This window comes from Oryzias latipes, chromosome 13, assembly GCF_053564925.1.
Source record: "Oryzias latipes strain Hd-rR chromosome 13, Olatipes_Hd-rR_3.1".
Taxonomy (NCBI): domain Eukaryota; kingdom Metazoa; phylum Chordata; class Actinopteri; order Beloniformes; family Adrianichthyidae; genus Oryzias; species Oryzias latipes.
In genome coordinates, this window is record NC_136249.1 from 13,718,795 (window position 1) to 13,739,807 (window position 21,013).

At 39.9% G+C, this 21,013-nt stretch overlaps 2 protein-coding genes and 1 long non-coding RNA gene across 4 annotated transcripts; 2 read left to right on the forward strand and 1 right to left on the reverse strand.

Annotated features, from left to right (window-relative positions):
• The first annotated feature begins 452 nt into the window (after window positions 1-452).
• rnf7 (ring finger protein 7) lies at window positions 453-1,967 on the forward strand. The gene is made up of 3 exons (XM_004075766.5): window positions 453-675; window positions 800-847; window positions 1,579-1,967. The coding sequence occupies exons 1-3, from the start codon at window positions 513-515 to the stop codon at window positions 1,695-1,697; spliced, it is 330 nt and encodes a 109-aa protein (XP_004075814.1). The 5' UTR covers window positions 453-512; the 3' UTR covers window positions 1,698-1,967.
• Window positions 1,968-4,426: 2,459 nt separating this feature from the next.
• grk7b (G protein-coupled receptor kinase 7b) lies at window positions 4,427-13,485 on the forward strand. Its single transcript, XM_004075815.4, has 4 exons — window positions 4,427-5,319; window positions 6,135-6,572; window positions 8,552-8,823; window positions 10,270-13,485. Exons 1-4 carry the CDS (start codon window positions 4,663-4,665, stop codon window positions 10,598-10,600), a joined length of 1,698 nt encoding a protein of 565 aa, XP_004075863.2. The 5' UTR covers window positions 4,427-4,662; the 3' UTR covers window positions 10,601-13,485.
• Window positions 4,868-8,667, reverse strand: LOC144996801 (uncharacterized). Of its 2 annotated transcripts, XR_013659612.1 has the most exons (5): window positions 8,531-8,667; window positions 8,313-8,408; window positions 6,312-6,969; window positions 5,086-5,232; window positions 4,868-5,002 (listed from the first exon to the last, which is right to left on the reverse strand). It is a non-coding gene; the product is annotated as an uncharacterized LOC144996801 (long non-coding RNA). The 2 variants fall into 2 exon arrangements; XR_013659611.1 differs by having other exon boundaries at window positions 6,312-8,408.
• Window positions 13,486-21,013: the final 7,528 nt, after the last annotated feature.

Below are 21,013 nucleotides of genomic sequence, written 5' to 3' on the forward strand. Positions count from 1 at the left end.
CACTGTAGTTAATTATATTAATGGCTTGTTTTTTATATAAACATACAAATTAGATGTTCATCTTTATATGAAGCATGTTTACATAACAAATGATGTATATTTTTTACATAAGCTGGTGTGTTAAAATGTCATTTAATAAAATAGCTAATGAAACCTTTCCTGACTGATTACATTTTAGATTTTTCTTTGTCCATATCTTCAGTGGAGCATTCCTTAATAATGAGTAGTTTATATGCTACAGATTACAGTTTCAAGACAAAATTAGTTTTTAAAATTAAGACATTACATTTTTTATTGAAATATAAAGCATGTTAGATGTTTTTATATAATTTCCTAAAATACAATAAATTGTCTTGAAGCATATTTTAAAAAAATTGCATACACTATAAAACAGGTGCAAACTTCAAGATGGTTTCTTCTTTTTACTAAAAATAGAGAAACAGCGCCCTCTGCCGTCGCTGTGAGAACAAGCATCCAGCTTGTTTAGCTAAGCTAACGTGGGAGCTGCAGAGATGGACGACGGGGACGAGCCGGGTTTGGTGCTTTCTCACACCTCTTCGGGATCCAAGACGGGGAGTGACAAGATGTTTTCCCTGAAGAAATGGAACGCTGTGGCCATGTGGAGCTGGGACGTGGAATGCGACACGTGTGCGATTTGTCGGGTACAAGTAATGGGTAAGTGTTTGACAGCTAGCTTGGGACGCATACCCGGCTAACCCGTGCTAGCTTAGCTAACACGGACGTGTTTGGTGGATGTAGGCTGCTTGGTGCTTTAACTTTATTTCTGACACTTTTACAGACGCGTGCCTCCGATGTCAGGCGGAGAACAAACAGGAAGACTGTGTCGGTAAGACGCCCCGAGCTCTAAAAGTTGCATCAACAGCACAATCGGTTAACCGGATATGCTAAAGAGCGTTATCATCAACCCTGCGTCCCACCACAATAAAAGCTCAGGCGCGCAGCTTTCACGATATTGAAAGAAAAAAGTTATTATTATTATTTTATGTAAAATACAACAAAAGAACATAGAACAATAACAGTGAGAATGCCAGAGTTTGGCACATACACTACAAAACACATTGTAATACATTAAAAACATCCAACCATAGACAGCTTTCTTAATGTTTTTGTAGTTTTCTTACATTGGCAACAAAATAAACACTGAAAACAAAAAAACTGTTTTGTGATTTTTTTAAATTTACCAAATAGCCTGTAATAAAGAGATGAATTGCCACTTTTATGTTCAAGTTCATGTTTTTTAATAATTTGAATAAAGCAATCGTTCGTTATACATGTCCTCCATCATCAAAAAACAAAAAAAATCACAAGAACATGATAAGAACGCCAAAAACGTGATTTTCATTGGAGGTGGTCTTTAATAGTTTGAGACACAATCAAACGAACTTTAATGTTCTTCCCTTCTTCATGTGAAGATTTCTCTATAATCTGTCACAGAAGTCCTGCTGTGTTTGTGAAAATAAGAGTACTAATGAAAACGTACATGTTTCATACAATATATTGTCTTTGAACATGTTTGTCATTCAGTTTTTAACCTGTTTGTCTGCCTCCATCTTCCAGTTGTTTGGGGGGAGTGCAACCACTCCTTCCACAACTGCTGCATGTCCCTCTGGGTGAAGCAGAACAACCGTTGCCCCCTCTGCCAACAAGACTGGGTGGTGCAGAGAATCGGCAAATGAGGACTGAGCCCGTGTTTTCTTCAGAGCCGTCCCGGCCTTCTCCTGTGCCGTCTTCCTGCTCGCCATCGCATGTTTCCTGTAGTCACAGCGTAAAAGGAGGGCGGGGAACAAAAACGCGTACAGATCAGCTGCTCTACCCCTTTAGAAGCCTCATGGAGGGATGGATGACAATTTACAGTGTTTGACATTTAAGATTAACTTTGATGTATGTTGCGATGTTTGGCACAAGAAGTGGTTTTTATTTTAGAAATAAAAGAATTGTGAAAGCTGCAGGTCTGTTTTCATTTGAATAGTTTCCATTAATCCTATATAACCATTTGCATCATATTTTATACATGCCTTCCTGAGACCCCAATATTATTAACATGATCCAAACTTTCTTTAAAAACCATTGGTCCATGTTTTCTGTCCTGTAATTCATCATCATTCCACTAGGGGCAGTAGAATGACTTTTCCTGCTGATTTCAAAATGGCTGTTTCCATGAAATCTCAAAAACACTTGACGGGAAACGTTTAGCTAATTTTCTAAATTTTATGCTGAGAATAACTCATCTATTGTTTTACACTTTTCTAAATGACTACTGAAAAAACACACAAGTCTTTGATAATTAACTTTTTATAACACATTGACCCAATGTGGTCACATTTACCCATGGGTCAAATGTGAGAGTGGATAAATAAGGTGATTTTATTTTCCCCTAAACACTAATTTTTTTTTCCCTAAGAACTAATGTCAATTTTTTTGCATCTTAAAATTACATTGTTGTGAGATAAAACTTACCAAAACACCCGACATACCGTAATTGATTATATCTATATCATTACAACATGATTTGGCTGTATTTTTATACATGTAAAAAACAAAATTTCTGTCAGTTCCTTGATGTTGTAGCCTTTATGAGGTTAAACAAAAAGATTTTAGTTCTGAGATTTACTAGTGAAACAGGAATTTGTGCATGAAATGGTCTGTAGTCTTTGGCGGTTAGGTTCTGGGCGGGAGACTTCTTGCATACTTGGGATGACCTCGGACCGTGTGAGAAGAGACCCCAGAGCCTGGACGCTGATGGTGATTAACCTTTGGGCTATCCTAGGCACTTTAACATTGAGAGTTGGGTCATATAGACCCACTAGACAGTGCTCTGAACCTTTTTTCTTCAATGATTTGTGAACCTCACTGGTGTCCATGGATTACATGAAATCTTTCCACCTTTATCCACCTTTATCATGGTAGGAATAACACGTAAGTAAGGGTTGGGTCATATAAGATAGCACAAGGGTTAAGCCCCAGACCGCTCCGAATCAAAGAGCCAGGAGGAGAACAGGGCGGAGGTGGGCCGGTGAAGTGTCTAGAATGCAGATAAACTAACTTCCATGAATTCAAAGGCAGGAATTTGATTGTGATTGGCTGTGAAGAAAGTGAGCATTTTAGCTATTGGCTAAGACTGAAGACTAACTGATGAGTGGCATGTAGTATGAAGAACTTGGTGTACCAGAAGATGAGATAGCTCTCCCGTATTGAAATTGCGCCATGGCTTCACATGGTTGTAAGTGGGTGTATCAGAATGGAGAAGAGCAGGGAGCTTGTGCATGTCTCAAAAAGCTTTTTTTTAAACTGCATTTTTGGTCTGCTCCTGATTCACAACTATTTGAATAAAGAAAAACTCAGAAATGCAATTTTAAGCTTGATTTTCTTTATATATGTCCTCTATCATCAGAAAAAAGGCCAAAATAAGATGTTAAAAACACCAAAACCACCATTTTCATCAGTGGTTCTTTAATGTTAATGCGCAGATAAACTCACTAATGAGAGTAATTTGATTGGGAAGAGGCTGCACTCTGTGCTGTGAGCGCTGGATCACATAGAGCTTAAGCTGGTGTTCTTACACCACTAAGCAGCACGACATTAACCCAACAAAACCAGGAAAATCTTAGAAGTGGGTTCATTTTGTTCTTTGTGTATTTTTAGTTTTAGATGAGTTCATTGTGTTTTCTGCCTTTGCTTGTGCACACAAAACGCACAAACTTGGAGAATTGAGAGAGGAAGAATTACCGGCGTAATTGACTTAGTCATGAGGCTAATGATGGCTGGACTGATTGTCCTTGTTTGACATGTGAGCTTTTATGCCATAAAGCTGTTTCAGGCAAATCCACCAAGCAAATCCATCCATTTATGCTCTTCTGTAGCCACCTTTCACCAAAACCTGGAGTAACCCTTGTGCTATCCTAGACACTTTAACATTGGGAGTGGGGTCATCTAGACCCACTAGACCAGAGGTGGGCACTGAGGGCCGCAGTCCTGCATGTTTTCCAGCATACCCTGCTCTGGCATGTTCTGATTGGCTGGACACACCTGAACCAGGTAATCAGCCATGAGTAGGGGAAGAGTATCTGGAAATCATGCAGACACACCGGCCCTCGAGGCCTGGACTTGCCCACCCCTGCACTAGACAGTGCGCTGAACCTTTTTTCTTCAATGATTTGTGATCTTCACTGGTGTCCATGGATTACATGAAATCTTTCCACTTTCATCCACCTTTGTCATGGTAGGGAGAACACATCAATGTGAGGGTGGGGTCATCTAAGATAGCACAAGGGTTAAGAAAAGAAACGTTTAGTTTTAACTAGACAAAACTCCCTCAGCTTCTGAGCTTCTAAGTGTGTAGGTTTGATCAAGTGTAGGTGCGTTTAAAAAAAGTTGTTCTTGCTTTAACTTTTCAGGTATGGCCTGCCACTTTGTTAGCTGCTGTCCAATCACAGCACGGCTCCCTGTGTCTTCTAAGAATAGATTGGCCCAAAGCCTCTTAACCACAGACCACATAAGTTGCTTTCCCTGCGTGCCCATCTTTGCACAAACGTGCAAAGGCACTTAGCAGGAGCCAAATCCCTGAGCGGCGTGTGGACATGGAGGATGTTCACCAAGCAGGTGCTGCCAGCGCTCACTTGTGCCCAATGATTTGCAAGATGGATGTCCTCAAGTCTTGTCATTTGTCTGCTGCCTTTCAACATGCCACATGATTCACCCCCTAAGGCTGACCCGGCAGGGCTGGAGAGTCTGGTGGTGAACACGGCTTACCTCAAGGGACAACAGGCCGGCCGCAATGAGCAGAGGATGCGAAGAGAATCCCTGACGCTGCCCAACCCAAAGAAATCGACTGCTCCCCGGGCAGGGGCCGAGAAAAGCTACGAGTGGCTGTGTGAGCTGCAGCCCATCGGGAGGAAGCTTTTCCTGCAGTTCCTCATGACCTCTGACCCCCAGAGGGCAGCCGCTGCAGTGTTCCTGCAGGAGCTAGACGACTGGAGCTTTGCTGAGGACGCAACAAAAGAGAAGGTCAGACAAAGGATACTTGCCAAGTTCTGTCATCCTCAGTCTCAGACGTTTCTGTCTTACCTCACAGAAGACTCAAACCTGTGCAGGACCTTGTCAGTCAAAAGCCTTGATGAGGAAACAGTTCAGAAGATAACAAATGCAACAAAGGACTTCCTGAAGGGTAAACCTTTCCTGGAATACTTGAAGAGCCCCCATTTCTACAGGTTTCTGCAGTGGAAGGAGTGTGAGAGGCAGAAGATTACTGACAAGTACTTTTATGAGTTCAGGACTTTGGGAAGAGGAGGCTTTGGTGAGGTACGCACCCAAAATTTCAACATCTACAAACTAAATTCATGCCTTGGCACTGAAGTGTGTTGCAAATTGTCCTCCTTTGTGCAAACAAAGTCAAAGTCTACATCATTTACTATAATTCTTGAAAGACCCACTCAGGCGAAATTCACATTAGTGGCCTTTTCTGCTGATGGAGTCTGAGAGCTCGTCCGAGCTGGCATCTAGCTCAAAACTGTACGACAGGACAGCCATTTTTGTTACACCGAAGATGTTAGGTTGAGGGTGTGAGGGGTTATAAGTCAACGGGAGGATGGGAAATAAGGCCAGGTTTACGTTCCAACAGTGCAGAAACTAGAAAACGACACAAGTTTTGTGGTTTTGGCTTCATCATAATTAAAAGACTAATCAACGGCAGTGGCTCAGGTGGTTGAGTCCAATGATCGAAGGGTCGGCCAGTCAACTGTCGCTGTGTCCTTGGGCAAGACACTTCACCTTCCCTGCCTCCAGTGTTACTCCACTGATGTGTGAATGCACATGAATGTCTCGAGGATGGTCAGAGGGGTCGTAGGCGCAAACTGGCAGCCACGTACGCCTCTGTCAGTTTGCCCCAGGGCAGCTGTGGCTACATCAGTAGCTTACCATCACCAAGTATGAATGAGGAGTGGATGAATAATGGACACATTGTAAGTGCTTTGTGTGTCTGAAAAGCTCAGATAAATCCAATTCATTAATATTATTATTACTATTAAAATAGCATAAAAGATGATTGGAGTGGGACTTTAAAATGTAGATGACCTACACAATGTCTGTTATGGTTTTTTGCTGTTCTGGTTTGGCAGGTTTGTGTTGTGCAGGTGAAGTACACAGGCCACATGTACGCCTGCAAGAAGCTGGACAAGAGACGTCTGAAAAAGAAAAGCGGGGAGAGGCTGGCCCTTCAGGAAAAGCAGATCCTGGAAAAGGTTAACAGCCCCTTCATCGTAAACCTGGCTTACGCCTACGAAAGCAGGACTCACCTGTGCCTGGTCATGGACCTGATGTCTGGAGGAGACCTCAAGTTTCACATCTATGAGTTGGGGGAGAGAGGCATCCGCATGGAGCGTGTAGTTTACTACACCGCACAGATAATCTCCGGCATCCTCCACCTGCACTCCATGGACATTGTGTACCGGGATATGAAGCCGGAGAATGTGCTGCTGGACGGCAAAGGACAGTGCCGAGTGTCCGACCTCGGATTGGCTGTGGAGCTGCCGAACGGGAAAATGATCTGCCAGAGGGTTAGTGGAATAATCTGAACACACAGATTATTACACATTTTCACTGAAAAATAGTCAAAACGCACTCCATCAAGTGGGTTCTGCACACACATGTTGCACACGTCTTGTAGAAATCACACAACTTTCTATCCTCATCGTCACATAAACATTTCATCAGATTAACGGGAGAAAAGAAGAGACCCAGTGGGATTGGGATTAATCTGATTTGAAGAGTGCCTGACCTCATGCTCGGTTGGACTTTGAAGCGCATGCTTGACCAACCAGAGCTTGTTAGTGTTAGCTCTCTAATCTTTGCACGATGGAAGTGTCTGTAGGAGTAGACGAGCCTGGAGATCCCCTGCAGAGTGCAGACAGGTTATGGTCCAAAGGACTGTCCACCCAGACCTTCCCGGATGTGCTGGAATTTGATGGAAAACATCTCAACATCATAGGAAAATGTCAAACTTTACTCTGTTTACCACTGGAAGAAAGTTTACAAAACATAATAGCAGTAGAAATGAAATATATAGACTGTAGTGACATTTGGCCAAATGTATAATTGCCAAATGTTATTTTGAAGGACATTATAATATCCAATAGAAATACACATATTTACATCATTATAGTAAATCCAGGACATGACAGATTGTCAATATATCTTTTTTTTCTAAGGCAAATAAAACATCACTGTAGTAAACATATTTTTAAAAAGAAGACGTGCTATTAAGTGAGAAAAATGTGCCAGATAGCTTGAAGATAAAAACAATTTTCTTAAAATGTATAAAGAACTTAAACCATAGATCTTGCTAACGTTTTCTCTGTATCTTGAATTGTTTAAATTAGATGTTAACATATTAAAAACCAGGGACTGTATTTATTTATTTATTTAAAATAAAAGGAAAGGAGAAAATGGTTTCTATTATTTCCAAAAAAAACTTTCAGAAATATTTAGAATGACTGAAGTATTATTGATGATTTTTTTTAATTTGGTTTAAGTTAAACAATATATATAAATTTACTGTTAAAGTGGACATCCTAAATATATATTAATGAGCCTGCGGCTTATAAACCTCTGACTGAAAATACATGATTTAAAAATTCCTCCACAATGAAGGCGTTCAGAGGTTTTCTGGTCTCATAGCCAAGCAGAATCTGAGAACAAATTAGATTTCTGAATATAAATAAATATTGAGACAAGGTAAATAAAAAGCGTCTGCAACCTTAAGATAACCATTTGGGCTGGTTTCTTACTGACTCAAACCCAGAAAGAGCCACTTTGCGATTTAGAAACATGATCTCTATGTTTTTGTTAGTTTATTTATAAAATGTAGCTTTTTTTATATTTAGAATAATTGAATTGCAACAAAGTTAAAATGTTCTCTGTATAACAATTTGAACTTCTTTTACTTATGACAGCAGCACTTACAAGTTCATTTCAAAATAAAACACATCCTGTGTCAAATAGGATCCTCATGCTTCAGCAGATTTACTTGAATCAAAAATACAATAAGGTGAAACATAACATTTTTCTATGAACATGACTTTAGTGTGCCTTTATCTTTTTGATCCTTTTCCTATCAATAAAAAAACATCACGCCATTGGTGTAGAGTCCATTACTGATACATGTTTTTACATAATAGAAAAAATGGTATGTATAAAATACTGAACCACTCTTAATGTAAACCATCATTTTGCTGAGTTATTGGACATCTAAACATAACTGACAAAACTTAATTAGCAAATGAATCAAAACTACAAACCTATGATCAATTTAAACTTATCAGCGTTTTTCTTCAAAGCCACAATGGAGGGAGGAAGGAGCAGCATGTGGCTCCCGAGCCTCGAGTCACAGACCCCTAGGTTAGAAGATTTAAAAAAAATTTTTAGAAAGAAGGTTATAATAAAATGCAACTCAATGCATAAACAAAGAAATTCTGACTCATCTTTTTAAGTTAATCTGAAAGTGTTCTTTTTTTACCCCCTCTGTGGGTATCTGCAGGCTGGAACAACAGGTTACATGGCTCCTGAGGTTCTCAAGCAGGAGTACTACCGCACGTCTGTGGACTGGTGGGCTCTGGGCTGCAGCATTTATGAGATGGTTGCCGCTCGCTTGCCTTTCAGAGACTTCAGGGAAAAAGTCCAGAACACTGAGGTTACTCGTCGTACTCTGGAGGACGACTGCAAGTTTGAAGACAAACGATTTGATTCTCCAACGAAGGAAATCATTGTCCAGTTCCTCAGGAAGAAGGTTGCACATCGCCTCGGGTGCCGGTGAGAAAATCTGTCCCTTTGGGTTCAACAGTGCCAAAAAGATTAAAGTCTGAGAGTCAAGGGTGGATCTCTTCACAGCACTCTGACAACTAGTCCAGAAAAGACAAGAATCAAAAAAGATGAAAGAAATAAACCAACAGAAGCTTCAAACATAAGATTGAAATAATACTTCTTTCATATTAATTAAGTAAATGTTTATTTCTGTGGCAGCTTTCTCAGATAAAATCATAAAGTGCTTGATAATAGTAAAAGGGAGCATGAAATCAAACAGAAACAGGAAATTACAACAATTATCACATAATTATGAATACGGACAAACAAAAATAAAGATTTCAGATCGAATGGTAGTACACTGCAAACATATAAGTCTAAACGCCTTACAACACTGGCAGATTTTATTTAAATAATTTCTTTAAAAATCTGCCAATGTGGTAAGAAAAATGGTTTCACCAAAAATTCTTAATTTAAGAAAAAAAATGTCGTCACTAAGACATTTTCTGTTGAAAAGCTTTCTCGATAAGATTATTTTTCAAATGTTTTAAGATTGGGAAGAATTAGATTAAGATTGGTGAAGCTAAACTCAGTTTGAAGCCAGTTTTTGCAGTAAAAAAAAAGTTTGAAAAGGGATTTTTTTGTCCAATGACACAAAAAAAAGAACACAGTTTTTACTGTTTGATATCAATCTGTATGATTTTAGACTGAGGGCAGGCCAATCGAGCAGAAGCTCATGCAAACAATGTCTTCTTCCTTTCGTGTCAAGAACTTTATAGCGTTGATGGTAGCGTTATGATCCCCTTGCTTAAAACCTCCCACCAAATGCTGTTTTCCGTTTGTGATTGCAATGGAGAGGTTTGTTGTGTTAAAAGCATCTTCTGAAGGACTTCGAAACAGTGGATGTTGGTCTTTTTACACAAAATAATCACTCCAATTGGTTTTATCTCCATAGTAACCATTTCAGTTTTGGGCTGCTTTGGGAAGACGAACAGGTCTATGTATTTTTTGGGAAGAATTGGCAAAAGTAAACATTTTTTATCAACCACACCCACATTCTTAATATGTTCATATCTTATTTTGTTTCCCTCAGCTTGACCCAACAATTCATGTTCATTCATTTTCACAACATTTCTGTAAAACAAATGTGAGAGTAATAAAGGAATGGTACTTTTGTAAGGCCTCCACGCCAACGCCAATCACACCAAGTAGCTTCCTAATGATGGAGTTATGGGGCGATTACATGAGGAGATTACGTTTGTAGAAGGTACTAAAGGTGATATTCTTGGACCTCTTCCCGAGGTCAAAGGTCAGCAAAATTTTAATTTTGCTTCAAGTTTCATGACCTTTTTCTTTCATCTCTACACCTGTTTTATGAAAGCAAATGTTCACTAAATCTACAAAAAGTTTTTCTGAAGTTCTCTGACGTGTGACCTGCGTATGTTGCTTCCACAGCAAGGGGGACGACCCACGAAACCACTCATTTTTCAAGAACATCAACTTCCACCGGCTGGAAGCAGGGCTGGTGGAGCCCCCCTGGGTGCCGAAGGCCAACGTGGTCTACGCCAAAAACATCGAGGACTGTCGGGACAACTCTGATGTGAGGGATGTAGAACTGAACTGCAAGGACGAGAAGTTCTTTAAGGAGTTCAGCACGGGTGCTGTTCCCATCCGATGGCAAAGGGAAATCATTGACAGTGGATTGTTTGATGAACTGAACAACTCCCAAATGAACGGGAATTGCCACAAAACTGTTTGGATTTCTAGGATGTGCATCATTTTGTGAGCTAAACTAAGCTGGAAGTTGAGGTTCTTGAAAGTTTTTGTTGGAAAAACACGTGCCTGTTTGAATTGCATTGCTAAAGTCTCTCTTCTAAATGAGTAAGTAAAGCAAACATAACTTAAATTAAAGCTGCGAGCGGCATTGTATGGTACCCGCCCTTCCCGCCTCCATCTAAGATGCCCTCTTGTAAAAATTATGCAAGCTCAGGGAAACGCCACTTTTGCAAGCTCTCCACGCTAATGCCAATCAAAATCTACAACTCAGTTTTACATCAAGTAGCTTCTCAATGAGGCTCGAGGAGTTAACCCTTGTGCTATCCTAGGCACTTTAACATTGGGAGTTGGGTCATCTAGACCCACTAGACAGTGCGCTAAACCTTTTTTCTTAAATGATTTGTGAACCTCACTGGTGTCCATGGATTAACTGAAATCTTTCCACATTTATCCACCTTTGTCATGGTAGGGAAAACACATCACTGTAAGGGTGGGGTCATCTAAGATAGCACAAGGGTTAAAGGTCAAAGGTCAACAAAACTTTGGTTGTGGTTGTAGACTTAATCCGGTGGCGTGAGTGGGAAATTTCATAAAGATCACTCAAACTAAAGTAAATTCACTATGCCCCATATTTATTTTCCCCGGTGGACCAGTCATGTGTAAATGTTTTTGGGGCTGTATTTGATTTGTTAAATATTACAAGCTGAGAATGTTCTATCTTGTGCATAAACATTTAAGGTAACGAGTTATCACAGTTTACGATACGCCTACTGCACAGGCTGACATCGCAATAGATTTTCAATCTATTGTGCAGCCGTACCTAATAGACAGAAACTGCAGGTGCTTTCATAGCCTCCATCATGCAGACATTTTTTATTTTTCTTTGCTGCATAAAGATTGTAGCCCCTCGTAAGATGTGGTTATATTTCAGCACTTGGCATTCTAATAAGTGAAGTGTCATAACTTTAAAAAAGTTCAGCAGGCCAATTGCAACCTCACTGATCTGTCAGTTACAGAAATGTACCACTAAGTGCCGCCAGACACCACTTATGTGCCTTCAGCCTCTTTCACCCTTCCTTATCATCCTGACAGCATTCATCAGGCATTTATTAGCGTTCATTATCTTCCACACATGGTGTTTATATACTTAAAAAATGCCAGTCTCCTCTAAAAATCTTCAAAAGTCTGAGCACAGCCAATAAAACTACAAGAATGGAGATATTAAGAGATGAGAAACCAGCTGCAAAAAAGCTGTTTATGAAGTAGAACCTGTTGAATCACAAAAAGACAGGTGGGAGGGTCACTCTGCTGTTCCTGTCAGCTGGTCTCCATCAGTGTTTTCACCTGTGTTCACATCAGCTCCAATAAACCAGAACGTTTTGCAGGTGGAACCTTCAGAGACACGACTCTTTCTTCTGACTGTGTTTACAGGAAGTGCAACAGTTTTACCCTTATAAGAAGCAGTACTCCTGAAGTTTAATTTATTAAGTGTAATTGAGTATAAGTATGGTCAAGTGTACCAAGTGTAGGACGTATACTTAATAAATATTCAGTCTAAATCTGAACATTTTAAGCTTACAATATATTGATAGTATACAAAAAGTCAACTTCAACTATACTACCTCACTTTTAGTATAGTATACTTGTAGTACACTCAAATAGACTCTTTTTTGCTAATAGGACAATTTGAACCAGTTTGTAGGAAAGAAAACAGCACATTCAATTGTAAACATTTGTTTGCAAGCTTAAAAATAAATATTCAACAATGCTTTTATTATTGATTGCTAACTAAATTTCTATTGTTAGCTGACAGAGTTAGCGGTTTATCTAGCTCACAGTTTGTAGCTAATAAGAGCACCTGTTTATGTCTGCATCTCCACTGAAATTCTAGTTTGTACATAAAAACTATGTCATGTTTTTAAGCACCATCAGCTAAATTATTACAAAGCTGCATCCTCTATGATTAATTGAGCAGGTTTTTGGTTATTTTGTCCCCTTTAAAGTGTGATCTGTTCAGGTTTCGCTTTAATTGCTTCAAATCAGTGGGTTAGTGGTTCGTGCTATTTCCTCACAGGCAAGAAAAAGGCCTTGGTTCAAATCCCGACTGGGACCTTTTTGTGTGGAGTTTGCGTGTTCCCCTGATGCATGCATGGGTTTTTTTGGGGATTCTCCGGCTTCCTCCCACAGTCAAATAAAAGTCCAGTAGCAGCTGGGATAGGCTCCAGCAACCCTGTGACCCTGAAAAGGAATTCGGCAGGCTCTGAAAACGAATGGATGGATGCTTTATTTCAATACTTTTGGATCAGTTTACACAACTTCCTGTTCCTTGTTTATCTACTCAATAACTGAAATAATAACTAGTGTACTAAGGTTTACATAATTCTATCTGATAGGTGTAAGTGCAGAAGCAACGACATCAAACTTGAATCTGTGTTTGACTTGACTTCCGTAAAAATAGACGTGATGACGTGAAATAATTGTTCTTCATAAATACAAGCTTAATGCATAAATGTCAGTTTTTACTCTGTGAGTGCCAACATTTTATTTTATATACTTTTCATAAGGATCGCTTAAGCTTTGGTAAACAATAATTCCATGTTTTATATAGACCTTTTCTACATTTTAGATTTTTTCTCTCACACGTTTTAAAAAATAAAAGAAAATGTGTTCTTATTGGTGTACATTGCAATTTTATCTTTACTATTTTCTTGTCATTTTTTTGTTATTTATTTTTCTGCATGTTTGCATTGAGGTCTGAGACGAAGGAAATTTCATCTGTGCCAAATGTTAAAATGTATTGCACATTTGACAACAAAGAGACCTCAAATCTTGAAAAGTGAAATTAAGTGGATGCATCAGAACGGAGCAGAGCAGGATGCTCGTGTCCTGCTGAAATCATAGCTGCAAAGTTTGCAATGATTTAAATAAATAAATACACAGAAATGCCATTTTTAGCGTAATTTCCTTAATATATTACCTCTATCACGATCTAAATGCCACAAGAACATGTTAAAAACCCCAAAACATTTTTTCAATCAGAGTGGGTCTTCAAATAAACAAAACAAAAAATCATTCTTGGCCCTGCAATGGACTTTTGACCTGTGTAAAGTTACACAGGTCTTGTTTTGATATCCTTGTTAATCGTCCTGACAAACAGTTTCTGTCTGAGAGGAAGAACGTGTGTCTAATTACAACATGGTGTCGACACAACATTACAGGCACACTTATTAATTTGTCGCTGTAACACCACAAACCCTCTGACATACCCAGGTAATGAGGAGCAAATAAATGTCTTTTGTGTTAAATCCTGCAAAGGGGGCGACCTTACACGGCTGCAAAGTGGTTACATTCACGGTTGACAGTCTTGAGATTAAAGGGCTGCTCAGATGGAAATCCAAGACGCAACATGATCATCATCGGCTGTGAAGGCAGAGAAGGGAGTTGACTGTGGACTATGCAACAACATGACAAACTCAGCAGAAGGTCTCCAGGAACACGTTTTTGGTAGGCACTTACAAGACCCCGCCAGGGTTCGGTTCCCTGCATGCAGCAGCGCATAAACATGCCACAATGCCTGCAACTCAGTCATGCTCAGGCGTAAACACACGCAGGAATGCATGTATAATTCTGCTTTGTCACTTGCAGGAAAATGTGTACGCTCTGCAGCACACTGCACGCACATTCGAACTCATTACCTCTGTAGAATCAGGCGTGCGGTTTTGGAGATCAAAGCAGGACAGAATGTAATTTGGTATCTACGTTTGTTACATTCCCGTGCTCTGGATTCACATCAAAGGCATGTGCCACACTTCAGTTCTGCCTTGGCATCCTCACCATGGTTTCACACCACTGATGTTGCTGCTTTCCTCCCATTTGGCTCTTAGTATCCATTTATGAGTCAGAGCAAAAGGTTTTTGTCTGCAGGCTTCAAAAACCATCAACACAAACCCTGCATTGGTGTTTTAGTTCCACCTTGGTGGGAATATCTGAGGGAGGAGGTTTATATTTAGCACAAGTTAAAAAATAATGATTAAGAGTTAACAGGCTCTGCTGATGGAAAGCTGGATGTGTGTGAGAAACTTTTATGTTATGTTCCTCTAGGTGCCCCTAGACATAAAAAGGGGCATAACACAAAGTTATTTGTATAAAAGAACTGCTTCTAATATCTGTTTAAAGGACGGATCCAATTTCAGACTTTATTCAGTTTAGAGAAACTTGAAGTTAAGTTTAAATTCAAGTAATAACAAAATTAAAAAAAATTAAAAAGCATTAAGGTTAAGTTCCCACAGACAAATTCAACTAAAATGAAACAATTTAATCAGCCAAAAAGAAATTAAACATTTTTGATGTAGACAAAAGAAAAATGTGATCGCTTTTTTTTTTATTGTTGTCCCAGAAATTATAAACATGAATAAAATGTTGGATTTTTTGTCTAAAGTTGATCAGACATGGTGTGATGTTATTTTTGTTCAAAAATAGCTAAAAAATTAAATTACAGTTTAGAAAGTCATTTTATTTGGTTTTTGTGAGGGTACATGAAATCGCATTTTAATAAACTGGAGGGTTAAACAACCACATGCATGGGCAAATTTTCCGCTGATTCAACAAAACGAATTTCTAATAACTGCTGCCACTCCACAGAAATTATGTCATAGAAAACAACAGAGGTTTTTGGATTTTGGCTAAAAACTGCCTAATCATAATTAAAAGAACACTGGGAACACTTTGAAAATAGATCAAAAGATGATTGGAGTGGGTCTTTTAAGGTTAGAAATCAACAACATGGCTGTAGGTGTAAATCCATTTTTAGTATCATAAAAAAAACACAAGAATTCTGCCTTAAACTCCGTGCTGAGATGCACACCAATTATTCTTGATCTGAGCTTTTTACAGCTCCTGCATAAATCTGAGCTCCATCATCTCTCTGGTCACCTGTCGCCAGGAATGAAGTATTCCCCCCCAAGAAGAAAATCTCACGGACACAGCTTAAAGTTCAAAAAGTTAGAGCATCCTGATCCAGAGTTAGCCTGAGTGCAAAGCGCTCTGATGTCCTTGGCCCTGATTGAAGATCAACACATCAAACGGAGAGGAGAGCAATAATGATATCGAATACTGTTCCAGGGAAACACTTTATTACTTCTCATCCTGGGCAGTGAAGGAAAAACCAGTTGTGTCGCATGTGTTAATGTACTTTAATCACCATACGGCGTGGTTACTTCAAGGTCACAGGCAGAGTGTGAGACATCTGTGTTTGCCTATGTGTGTGTGTGTGTGTGTGCTTGTGTGTGCGTGTGTGTGTGTGTATGTGTATGTGTTGTCAGCAGGGAAGCAGAAAGAAAGAGGGTGTGGATGTATAAAAGCAATCGATTCCAGTGTTGGATGACAGGTCAGCAAAACAGAAATACAAGCTGTGAGAGGATATGAGCGCCTCCAGTTTGATTTAATTAGCTGGTACTTATTGCATTCTTTGTCAGCGGTGTAATGTGACTGACAGTTGGTGAGGGAAGAAGTCTGGACACAGTCCAAATTCATCCAGCCTCAGGCTGTAACCCACCTCCTGATGTCTGGCAGTGTTACGAAGTGAGTGTGTGTTTGACACATCGTCCTCTGACATCTGCAGTGCGTCCATGATGCTAATTGAGGCATTGCTGTAGCTTTAATGAAGAAAGGTGCTGAGGGGGCAGTAAAATTCAGCCTCTTTGAAGGCCGACAGGCCCTCACACAAAAAATAAAAAAAATAATTATTGAAGGTACAAATGCAAACAACAGCATTGCGCAGTGGGGTGGTGGTTGGAAATCCCACCTCAAAGTCACATTGCCCTAGTTCAAAACCCAACTGTGTCCTTTCCTTTGTGGAGTTTGCATGTGTGGGTTTTCTCTGGGCACTCCAGTTTCCTCTCACAGTCCAAAAACATGGTTCACAGGTTGATTGATGACTCAGTTGTCCCTAAATGTGAATGTGAGTGTGGTTGTTTAGCCCTCCAACAGACTTGCAACCTGTCCAGGTGTAACCATTGACTGCATAAAGCTACCTTCAGACCTAACTCAATTTGCGTTTCAGGGGCATCCAGATTCAACGTCAGGTCAATGTACAGATGCGATAAGAGGTCCTGCGGTGCATTTTGAATGTCGGGCATGGCGTATTGGTCTAATGTCCATAGTTAAATCAGAACTTTGGCGAAGAAGACACGTCACATCAACCAATCAGGGATTCAGCTTTGGCTTGTGATGTGTTGATGGCATGATCAGTGCGTGGAGTTTAAAATAAACAACATAGAAGAGAATCTGATTGATCTCCTATTTAACTTTAAGTTTTTTTTGTTTGTTTTTTGCATCGGAACAATGATAAAATTTCACGTCATTATATTCCTTTTTTTCCTCTTTGGACTAATGCGGGACAGTAAGTCATCAAACTGGGTCACAGAGAGACGGAAGTACTGCTGAAAGCGGTCGTCATTCTGATGCAGCTCCTGCAGGAGACTGTGAACCTCCTCAACGTACTAAGAGAGTCTCTAAACTATCTCATAACACCACACACGGAGAGATGATGAAAAGCTTTTGTCGAACTGTTTTACAATAAACAAACCTGACCTTTCAACATCCTCCCTGTCTTCAATGCTTTGACTGTTAATGAGATATACAGTCAATGCATCCATGTAGCGATGAGGCTAAAAACCTGTGACAGAAGTTCCTCCCACACACATCAGACGTGTCAGGTTTATAAACACCTTTTTGGACCAGCGTCGAGGAGCAAATTTGATGCATGTCACAGGAATTGTGTCCAACCTAAAATTTACATGGAAGTCGGAGAGCAAGAAGGTTATTTTTGACAAACGGTATGACTGAGTAATAGTTGATTATTTCTCTATAAACGTCTACCGGATTTTGGCTTATGAGGGCCAGCAGGTACTTCCTGTTTGAAATTTTAGGGGGGAGGGATCACTCAGTTCAGTTGAATGGATGGATGGATGGATGGATGGATGGATGGATGGATGGATGGATGGATGGATGGATGGATGGATGGATGGATGGATGGATGGATGGATGGATGGATGGATGGATGGACGGACAGACGGACGGACAGATGGACAGACTGACGGACGATTGGATGGATGGTGACAAAAATTATTACGTTGCAGTAACTTTTACCAGACAGAACTCAGTATCCTTTTGGGTTACTTTCAGTGACTGACTGCATTTTTAATAGTTTATTATTTAGAATTTCTTGCAAAAGAATGTCATTTCTTTATCAACTTTTACTCCATATTCTTTTTATCTATTCTTTGACACATTTAACTACCTTTTTTTTTTATTCGTTACTAAATAAACAGTACTTCATGCTTCATTGTCATGTTCTTTGGTCAGTGCATCATTCATAAATTAATAAAATGATGCAATAATAAAAGAGAAAAATAATTATGACAATAAAGAAAGAAAAAAGTGCATGGTATCACTGACTATTGTGTTTGAATGTCAAACACATTCAAGCATACCATCATATTCACTCCAAACAAGGTTGCTCAAAACTGCTCTGGAGTGAAATGACGGTTTTTCACTTTTATAACAGGATTTTAGGAAGAAACATGGGACACAAAGTTGCATTCATATTTGAATGAAAGGCTTTCAAAAGAGTCCATCTATAAAACTACTGGCAAATTATGGTCACTGTGAAGAATCAACTGAAATGTCCAATTGTAGCAAATATTTTAAACTATTAAACCAAAAATAAATGTTTGCACACGTGTCTGAAGGCGTGTTTATAGGCTCTTCTTTTACTTTTAACAGACAGGCTAATTCAGGGGTGCAGCTTTGGGCTTTTCCCTGCTTCAGGCCAGCTTTCGGTATTAAAAAAAATCAAACTCTGCTCACGTTGCCAATGCACCCGCGGTGGCACTAGCACGCTCTGAGAATACTTTCAGTGGTAACACCCCCTTTCATCTAAAAACTCCCCGCTGTAACCTTACCTCCCTTATTTTTATCTTTGGTGAATGTCGTTTTACACTAGCATGCGCGGTGGATTACAGGGTCGGGCTTTATCTTGTGATGATCAAGAGGCTGTGGTTTGCAGATCTCCAGACAGAAATGCACACAGACACGCAAACAGGCCAACATCAAGATGTGCACATTCAACCCAGATGTTTCTCTGTTCACTTCACCTGCAACTGCAGAACATGTATTTACTGCTGCATTCATGAGCAAAGTTAACGGTTCTCAGCAGCTTTTCTCTAGTCACCATTGACTGTAAACGAGAATTGGACTGAGTGACACCCCCCCCCCCCCCCCCCCCGGTGTTCCAAACAGGAAGTACCCGCTGGCTCCAAGAAGCCAAAATCCCATAGACTCCTTTAGAGTAATTAACAGCTATAATTCTGTCATTTTATTTGTCAGAATAACCATTCTTGCTCTACAACATTTTTTAAAATGTTCTTGTAATCCTCATTGTTTTTCACTGTATTTTTGTGTAGTGCAAGTTATTTAAGTTATAAAATGACCAATCAATTATAAAATGCCTGAATAAAAGCAGGTGGATCCCGCTGCCCCCACGTCCAATATTTAAAAAATTTGCTTGACAGATTTTGTGTAGCCCCCTTTTAAGTGGTGGGGGTGTGGACTTCTAATACAGTGTTTTTCCACCTTTTTTGAGCCACGGCACACTTTAACCTTGACAAAAATCCCGCGGCACACCAGCATCCAAAAAAAAAAAAAAAAGCAGAAATTCATGGTCTGTATTGATCGACAGCCCCCCCCCCCCCCCCCGCGCGCAATCTCACGTGGATTTTTGTGATAATTGTGGCAGAAAAAGCAGGAAGTTGCGGCTGTTTTTTTCTAAGAGATGAACCACCAGCTAAAGACGAGCTCTAGCTGGTATTTTTGTTAGAACTGAGCGACTTTATCAGCAGAATTAAGAACAAGGAAGTGGAGACTTTAACCACTTCTGATTGGTCAGACTGATGACATGTGATTAAGTCTTGAAGAATGATTGGCGGAGACAGTTAAAGGGGCGGGACTTTTCCTTACACAGTTATAGCTGCAGTTAAATCGCGGTACCGTGATTCTTATCCAAATGTCTTTGATAGAATTAAATAAACACAAAGAAAAAGTAATTTTAAGATCTTTTATATTCCTAACTACTCAGTGTTTTATCAGGGCCTGTTTGGATGAACAAAGAGCTGATTTCCTGGAGATGGAAAATGTTTTAGATCAGTTAATGAGGGCAATTTCTCCACGGCGCACTTGACCATCTCACACGGCACACTAGTGTGCCGCGGCACACTGGTTGAAAAACACTGTTCTAATAGGCTCAAACCTGATTGGCAAAAAGGTTGCCATAGAAGCGTCGACTCAGATTATCTTGGACTAATCACTGCCTAGTGATGTCGGGCTCCAATATTGATGGTTTCCATGTTGCACTAAAATGGCGACTGAATTGACATAATTTTGTTGGAGCCAAAAGTAAACCTTTTGTGGGAGTCGAACATTTGAGCTGCTTAAAAAACCAAAAGTTAATGAAATCTATATATTCATGTATACTGATAGAATGTAATGAGGCTGATTGATGACTTGATTCAACAATTTAACTGAGGTTTTGTTACAATATATACAGTTCAGACCAAAAGGTTGGACACACCTTCTCATTCAAAGGGTTTTCTTTATTTTCATGACTATGAAAATTGTAGATTCACACTGAAGGCATCAAAACTGTGAATTAACACATGTGGAATTACATACATAACAAAAACGTGTGAAACAACTGAAAATATGTCATATTGTAGATTCCTTATAGTAGCCACATTTTGCTTTGATTACTGCTTTGCACACTCTTGGCATTCTCTTGATGAGCTTCAAGAGGTAGATGGTCTTCCAACAGTCTTGAAGGAGTTCCCAGAGATGCTTAGCACTTGTTGGCCCTTTTGCCTTCACTCTGTGGTCCAGCTCACCCCAAACCATCTTTATTGGGTTCAGGTCTGGTGACTGTGGAGGCCAGGTCATCTGATGCAGCACCCCATCACTCCCCTTCTTGGTCAAATAGCCCTCACACAGCCTGGAGGTGTGTTTGGGGTCTTTGTCCTGTTGAAAAATACATGATGGTCCAACTAAACGCAAACCGGATGGAATAGCATGCTGCTGCAAGATGCTGTGGTAGCCATGCTGGTTCAGTATTCCTTCAATTTGGAATAAATCCCCAACAGTGTCACCATCAAAGCACCCCCACACCATCACACCTCTTCCTCCATGCTTCATGGTGGGAACCAGGCATGTAAAGTCCATCCGTTCACCTTTTCTGCGTCACACAAAGACACAGTGGTTGGAACCAAAAATCTGATATTTGGACTCATCAGACCAAAGCACAGACTTCCACTGGTCTAATGTCCATTCCTTGTGTTCTTTAGCCCAAACAAGTCTCTTCTGCTTGTTGCCTTTC